The 8,200-nt window shown below is 47.0% G+C and overlaps 1 protein-coding gene across 1 annotated transcript in view; it reads right to left on the reverse strand.

Moving 5' to 3' along the window:
• GTPBP1 (GTP binding protein 1) overlaps positions 1-6,641 on the reverse strand; it is a 24,597-nt gene extending 17,956 nt beyond the window's left edge. The window contains exons 1-2 of the mRNA XM_059401996.1: positions 6,258-6,641; positions 2,992-3,103 (exon numbers count right to left, since the gene is read on the reverse strand). Coding sequence (XP_059257979.1) covers positions 2,992-3,103; positions 6,258-6,449 — 304 coding nt within the window. The 5' untranslated portion in view covers positions 6,450-6,641. The remainder of the gene's footprint in view (positions 1-2,991; positions 3,104-6,257) is intronic.
• Positions 6,642-8,200: the final 1,559 nt, after the last annotated feature.

The raw sequence follows: 8,200 nt of genomic DNA on the forward strand, positions 1-8,200 counted from the left end.
GATCTCAGGGTCCTGGGATCGAGTCCCGCATCAGGCTCTCTGCTCAGCAGGGAGCCTGCTTCCCCCTCTCTCTCTCTGCCTGCCTCTCCATCTACTTGTGATTTCTTTCTGTCAAATAAAAAACAAAAACAAAAACAAAACAAAACAAAACAAAACCTTTAAAGATCTGGGCCCTGCAACCTGTCTAGCCTTCACCCTCCTGATATTCCCAACCTCACACTCTATATTCCCACTTTACAGAAGTAAAGTAAATATAGTGGGAATATGGGGGCGCCTGGGTGGCTCAGTCGGATAAGCATCTAACTCCTGACTTCAGCTCGGGTCATGATCTCAGGGGGGTGAGAGCCAACCCCCTGTTGGCCTCCGCACTCAGTAGGGAGTCTTCTTGAGATTCTCTCCCTCTGCCCCTCCCCCAACCCACTCCCCTACGAGCTAAGATAGATACATTTTTAAGAGAATCACTTCTGGCTCACCAAATATTCCACAATCACCAATGCCTCTGTGTTGTGCATGTGACTTTCTCTGCTCAATTACTACTGCTTCCATTTACCTAGAAAACTCCTATTCACCCTTTAGTACCAATTCAAGGAGCACCTCTTCTTTGAAGCCCTTCCTGACTCCCCCAGAAAGACTTTTAACACTCCTCCTATGTTCCCTGAACTTTTAATATAGTAGCTGGCTCTTGTAAGCCATGACTTAATATGAAAAATGGACAAAATGGTTCTTGAAAGAAGTCTCATGGTAAATCAACTATAACTTGGAATCCTTAAAAAATGATTACTGCAAATTACTAATGCTAGGTAACATTTATATAATGCTTACTGTATGTCAAGTATTAACCTTCACCATGACACCATGGGATAGATTCTATTATTAACCCCATTTTAAGACAAGGAAAAGAGCCAACAGGCAAATGCAGACCTACCAGGCTCCAGACCCTGAACTATCAGGTCAGGCTGCCACCTTTTAAAATTAGGAATGTATACTTAAAGAGCACATTACTCTGCTTAGAACTTTTTAACACCTAACTTATCCATACAAAATCTCTCTGAGGTAGGGTAAGGAAGTATGTCATTATCCCCATTTTACAGATGAAGGATGGGATAAACAGAGGTGAAGCACCAAGCACACACAGGAAGTCAGTAATGAAGCTGACCCCTGGGGGCCTCACACCTGGTGTAGTCTTCTGATGTTCAACTTGTTTAACTAGTTATGATGGCCTTCTCCCTCTAAAGAATTCCAGCAGGAAGGAGTCACTGTGAATGTAACAGCGTCCAATTGGTAGATGCAAAGATAACACTTGGGTGTGCAGATGCGACAATGAGCATCTCACATTTTCTTATGCTTTGCCATCGGATGGTTAATTAGTTGTGAGTTGCCAAGGCATGGTAAAATTCACTGAGTCCACATTAAAGAATAAGGGGGAAAGGGTGGCGTCTTAAGAATTTAGATCATCAAAGAACAGTCCCAACACTTGTCAAAATCGATCTAGATGAGGTTCCTTCAATGCTACAAGCATGGCGTGGCCTTGGAGTGGTTCATCCTGTTACAGTAGGCCAGATGTGCACCTGAACAAAAGCTTTCAAAAAGCTACCAACAATGCCCTAGCCACCAAACAGAACAGCTTTTTCTGAACCTGACTCTCCTTAATGTCTTTAGCACTTGACAACGCTGACCAGTTTCCTCCCTTTCTTGACAGGCAACTTCTCAGTTTGCCTATCTCTCTGACCACGCTTTCTTTAAAGTGATAAGCCCTGAAACGGGAAGGTGGCAGCAAGGAGGGAATGGAAGGGATAGACAGGACAGACAGTTCAAAGGACGGCACAGCAGTATTTGGAGATCAAACCTTTCTTCCATGTGTCAGTCTTGAAACATTTCCAAATATTATTTTCTACTGAAGTTATCTATTTATATGCCATCTCTCTGGGGCAGAGACCTGATTATAAGTATCCAAAAGTACGTTGCAACAGTATCAAGCCCTTAGAAGATACTTAATAGATATCTGTCAAATACTTAAAGAATGATTTTGAGATTTCTCCATCTTAGACTAACAGGAATTACTACCTGCCTTTACAAAGCCTACATTCAGCAAAGAACTGTTCCTTTAATGATCCATCAAGGCCCACCAAGGCTTCCTGCAAAGATGACAGAGACAAGTTCTGGTACCAGCTAAATCTGATTGTTAATAAGCCCAGCTGCCATTTCAGCAAAGATAATGTCATAATGAAGCAAGGGTAAGTGGGCCTTGTATCGAGGTTATAAACTAGAAACAACCCCCCAAAACTCCCAAAGCCCCAAAAAACAAAAGTCCAAATATAATCTGCAATGCGGACGGTCTTTCTCTAAACTGGTGGGCCCCATTACAATGCAATAAGCAGGCGGGAGGACATTAATCAGCCCCTTCCAGAACAGTAACAAGGCTACATGTCTGACAGGATCTCAGAGAGAGAAAAAGAGGACTTCTGTTATCACAGCTATGCACACTGAATGGTCACTGTGGTTTAGGCAAGGTAGCCTCGCAGAAGAGAGGAATTCTGGGCGTCCCTTTCTTGCAGATGTCAAGAAGAATCACAAAGGTTCTCTGCAAAGCAGGTCATTAAGTAGCAATGGGATCTGTAAACTGGGCCTGGAGAGGGAAGACCTAGGGCTGCCCAAGGCAGGCTTAACTGTAGATCTAACTACGACTTGTTCTATTACCTGAGATAAGAAGTTTCCTTGCGTTGTACTTTCCCTTTATACAAATTGAGAGTACTGGAGGTAAAAAGAAGCACCTGTAAAACCGCCCGGAAAGTGAATCTTTGAAGTGAAGCATATTATGACCACTAAGGTGGGAATTAGCATTATCATTTTGTACTTTAATGTCCTCCAAACAGTTCTGCGGACACTAAAGAATCACTGCGACTGAGACACATGAACAGGAAGTCAATAAAAGAGGGAAAATGTGCTCTAAATAATTTTGTAAAAATAAAGCGTAAGGAAAACTATGCTCACCTGATCCCTGCCCAATGACATATATGGTCTCTCCGCATCCCTCGTCCATCCTCTCCCACATCTGCCGAAGTAGGCTGTCATACTGCTCTGATGTAGGGCTCACTAGAACCAGCTAGAAGAGAAACCAACAGCCTTAAGACCACACTTACTACAAGAGCACCACAGCCAAAGTAGATCAACAGCCTGACCAAAGACCCTGACTGAACCCCATAGCACCCTGACCTAAAATAGCTACACAACCCCCTCATGCCCTCTCTGCCTCTCCTGAAATAGACTCTGAGCCTAAGCCTTCCATGAGTTAAGTTATATGATGGACTAAAATGAGTATGTCTGAACCACAACCCACAGAAAAGAGGGTGTGAGGAGCCTGCTTCCTGCTGCTTAACAGGAGGGGCAGGACCCACAGTGACTGAGAATCTGGACTGTGGGCAGAAACTGATGAACACTGCTTTACTACCTACATGTCAAAGTCTCCCCCCTGCGGCTTGCAGTTCACAGGACACAGATCTCATGCACTGCCATGCACTCCCCCCAAGGCCAATGGTTCTTACAGTAACAGGAGAATTCCGTGCCATCTTGCCTTGGCTGACCTGATTATTTAGGAATCGGCAGTTAAAACCGCTGCAAGACTCATCTTCATCAACAAACACCATTACACTGAGATGAGTATTAGCACCATCACTTTGCAAATTTCTGCCAGTAACATTAAAATAGGAACTACTTATTTGGGGAGGTCAATTACCAGTAGGTATGTCAGATTCCATCCTCTGACTACTTGTGTGTGACCTTGGACAAAGAGCTCAACCTTTCTGAGTCTCAGTTTTTCAACCTACAAATAGATATTATACTACCTACATCCTAAGCACACTGTACAGACCAAGTGAGGTAACATGCAAAGCATCTAGTCCACAGCTCAATAAATGGTAATTAGTTTCCTTTATCAAGTCATTCCTAGGAAAACCTTCTTGGATGAAACTAGCCACTACAGTCAGCTAATTGTTTCTCCCTTTGAAAGCTCTCAGAACTTTTGGTCTTCCCTGCTAATTGTAGCAAGTATATAAACTTAGAGCTTCCAGTCCTTTCCTCAGCAATCAATCTATTCAACACAGCCCTTCTTACCCTCCACACAGTTTTTCTTTTCAGTATCATCAAAATTTATATATATACACACACATATATACATATATATGTATATATATACACATATATATATGTAGGTTCTCAACTTTAAAACAGTAAGGAAGACTTCCCCAGACCTGAGATGAAGTAACACTTCCCCATCCCGGGACATTAAATAAGTTGGCCAGGAAATGAAGGTACTATTCTCTTTGCAACTCTGCCTTGAAATTTCCCACTATGTTTTCAGGATTCTCCAGCATCTTGACCATGAGTTGATATCCAACTCATCTGCTTTTGAATCAAGTGCATTTCTTACAATTTCCTGAGTTGACTCACTAGGGCTTATACTTGTAACCTGCGTGCTGCCTGGGTGTTTTGCATCACGTCACACCACCTCACACATCTCCTCTGATCATCCCTCTCTCTGAGCTTGGCCATTCTCGTTGTGGCAGTAGACACATCAGACAGGAAAACTGTAATAAGGCAGATAGCTGGTTTCTAAGTAGATAGTTGAGACTAGAGGGAGAGCGAATAGTTGAAATTTGGCTGCCTAGGTTGCAAGGGAAGTTATCTCCAGTTTGGGTCAAGTTTCATGCTGTTTTGCCACCACAGACTTTGAAAAGTCACAAATGTTTTCAATGTTCAATAAACGTCTTTTTATCGTAACTATCCAACAGTCAGTAGGAGGTGGCATTGGTGTTCTCTCTTCCATAGGCTGCTATTTAATCTGCACAGGGAATTATCAGTTATTCGGCTCACTTCAAACATTTACTGAGTACTATGTATTAGGCACTGTACTAGGTGTCTGTTAGAAAACAAAATTCAATCGAGTACATTTCCAGATCTAAATGGCTTTATTCTAAATTCATGAATCAGGCAGCACTCTACTGAGCAAGGAGAAAGGAGTTCCAAGTAGCTGTACAAAACCCAAAGATTTTATAGGCAGAAAGGGGGTGAGACAAGGTTATCAGGGGAAGAAAAGAAATGATCATCTCAGGCATGGTTATCTGCCCTTTGGGAAAGGCAGGGGGTCCTATCAGGTAGATTACCTCACTACTACTGACCCAGAAACTTCACTCCTGGGGGGAGAATGAAGCTGCAACTAAGTACTGCTTTGTAGCCCAGGGGGCAAACGACCCCATCTTGGGCCTGTTGTTATCGCTGCCGTTGTTTTAAACGTCATATACATTTCTCATTTTTACAACACATCTCTACTTTTAAAATGATGCAGCTGGAGAAGCGAGAGGTTAAGAAACTTTCCCAAGGTCACAGAGCCTTTTAAAGTGGCAGGGCAGGAAAGGGAACCCAGCCCTGCCTGACCCTCAAGTTGGCATTCTTTCCTTTAGTGATGTTTAAGCGCCATCAAAACAGCAGTCACATCTTATACTTACTTCTTCATCCTCCCAATGCCAAGCAGAAGCTGAGCCCTTAATTCCTGCCTACCTTCTCACAAGCTCAGAAGCCCCGATTCCAAAGGTCCTTCATTATTCCATTCATACACGATGAGGTCCCACTCCCAGCAAGGCGAGGCTATGGGTCCTGCCCATCTTTCAGTTTTGGTTTGGGAAGGAATTCCTCGGACAAGCCTCTCGGCGACTGAGCGACTACTTTCTGTCTCCTACTCCGACACCAGGAAGAGCCCGGCCGCCTTCCTGCTCCCCGTGGGGTGATCGTCCCGCGCCTCCGCTCCCCCTGCCTCGGCCACCTTCCACTCTCGGTTGCCGGGGCCAGCGCAGGGAGACAACCACCCACTCGGGCTCGGAGGAGTCGGCACTGCTCGGGGACGGCCATCGCGCGGGGCGCTCCGGGTGTCGGGCGCCCCCGTTCCACGTGGCGGAGCCGAAGGGTTGTGGTCTCGGCGGGAGCCGGACGGCGGGAGGCCGGGGTAGGCGCCGCCGGGAGAGGACCGCGGTGCGCGGGCCTCGGGGGCCGCCCCTCTCCGGGGAGCCCCAGACGCTTCCCGCACCGGCAGGTGGGCGGGCTCGGCTCGGCCCCTCCCGCCTCCACCCGCGCCGTCGCCGTCGCCCCGGAGACCGCTCGGCCCGCCGCCCCGTCCCCTCAGCGCCCGCCGGGTCCCCTCAGCGCCCGCCGGGTCCCCTCAGCGCCCGCCGGGTCCCCTCAGCGCCGGCGCCCGCGCCCGGGCCTACCTTGCTGGTGAGGTCCAGCTCCGGCTCGCCGTTGAGCGCCTCGCCGTCCTCGCTGCAGTCCGAATCGAAGCCGCCGTGGAGCCGGGCGGCAGCCGCCGCGGCCCTGGCCGCCCCCGGGGAGCTGGGCTCGGGGGCGAACATAGAGGCCGGGACCGGCGACTCCATCGGGGAGCGACTCCGCTCAGCCGCCATCTTTAATAACTTAGGCTAATTCGTAGCCGGCCTCCCCTCCCTCCTCGGCCTATTTGCTTAATCTATGCGCGGGGGGGCCCGCCCCGCCCCTCATCGGATAATTTATGCGAAACTTCTCCAGCCGCGTAGAGGGTGACTCGTATCTCTAGCTAAGAAACAATCGACCAGGCCTCCCAGCCACCAATCACTGGAGCCCTTTCAAGTACCTAATGAATAATTAATGAGGTCCAAACCCCAACAACAAATGTCTGAGACGTCACGCGCCCGGTTCGCAGCTCGGGAGGGGCAGCACCGCGTCCACGCTACCTGCCTGGGGCCTTCCAGCCAACGAGACTGGGCAGGGTATGATTGACACAGTAGCCATCCAATGAATGGGGAAGTACACACAACGTTTACCCTCACCTCCCTCTTTTCCATAGGCGGTGCTCAGTTTCCAACTCTTACGGCAAAACAGTCTCCGCGGAGTCCTTTCCGATGATGGACAGGGGCAAGGCCCAATCTAGTCACCGGATAGGTCCCGCGCCTCGGGCCGCGGGGGACCGAGATAGTAAACTGCGCAGGGCGCCTCCCTCCTCTCTATTTAGTGACTCCCTCCCTGGCTGTCCTGGGTAGATCGAGGTTTGACGATCTGGCAACCTCCAGGCAATTTTAATAGAAGGATCGATGCCTGGAATACTGTAGCAGCCAAAGCGAGGCAATTAATTAAACGCTGACCTTAGGGAGAATCTTCCATTCACTGCCTCTGCGGAGAGAGCAATTACAGAGCCAAAAAGAGGCAACCAGCTAAACGCAAGCCAAAAGTGTATCACCACATTTGTGAACTGAAATCTAGGGTCTCTTAGGGTAGTTTCTTATGATTTTTCCAGCGTATCATCAGTTTGTAAAGTCCCAATCCACGATACCATCAGCACAAGTTTTAGAGTCTTTCCCTAAAAGACCCTAAAAGGGAGGGTCTTTCCCTTTCAGTCTCAAAAGTCTGAAAAGCTTGATAAAATAAGGGATTAGCCAAAACTCGCATAATGCTAGCCGCGGCCACCAGTCCCAGGCAGCAATCAAGAAAGAGAGGCCATCAAGATAGTAACATAGCCAAGATTAAGGGTTTGGAACACAGGATTTAGTAAGAGTCAAGGTTCAAAACGGCCTCCGGTTTCAGAGATCCACCTGAAAGAAAAAAACAGGCAATCTCTGCTTTCTCTTGTTTCCAACTACCTATTTTTGGTTTTGTTTTTAACACAATTAAGTCTTATGTGCACAAACACAGCTGGGAATCTGGGACGAAAAGTCACTCAACTCCAAAGGTCTTGATAATAGCTTTTCGAATGTGTTTTTGTTTTTTTGGTAAATTGCTCATCACTGTCCTATATATTCCTCTAGGAGTAAGTTAAAAACATTAAAATCTTGATTTGGCAGAAAAGCCAAATATCATGCCTTAGTAGTCTAGAATAGTTGGTATTTACCATTTTACCAGCTGGCTCTTCCAGAAAGAGCTCAAGTTCAGAATGTGCTGACACCTATTGGTAGACTAAAAAACTGTCCTTCTCACTACAGGGCTTGCCCAGAAAAAAACTCTCAAGAGTAGGTGCTTCTTGAACAGAGAAATCTAAAATTACATTTTGGGAAGGGAATTCCCCACCCATTTTTACATCCCCTTTCTGAAGACGGGTTAGAGTTCAGGTTCAAATTCTGGGTCCACTACTTACTAGCTGTGTGATCTGAAACAAGTTAATTAACTCTGAGATTCGGTTGTCTCC

The sequence above is a fragment of the Mustela nigripes genome, chromosome 6, assembly GCF_022355385.1.
Source record: "Mustela nigripes isolate SB6536 chromosome 6, MUSNIG.SB6536, whole genome shotgun sequence".
NCBI classification, from domain to species: Eukaryota; Metazoa; Chordata; class Mammalia; order Carnivora; family Mustelidae; genus Mustela; species Mustela nigripes.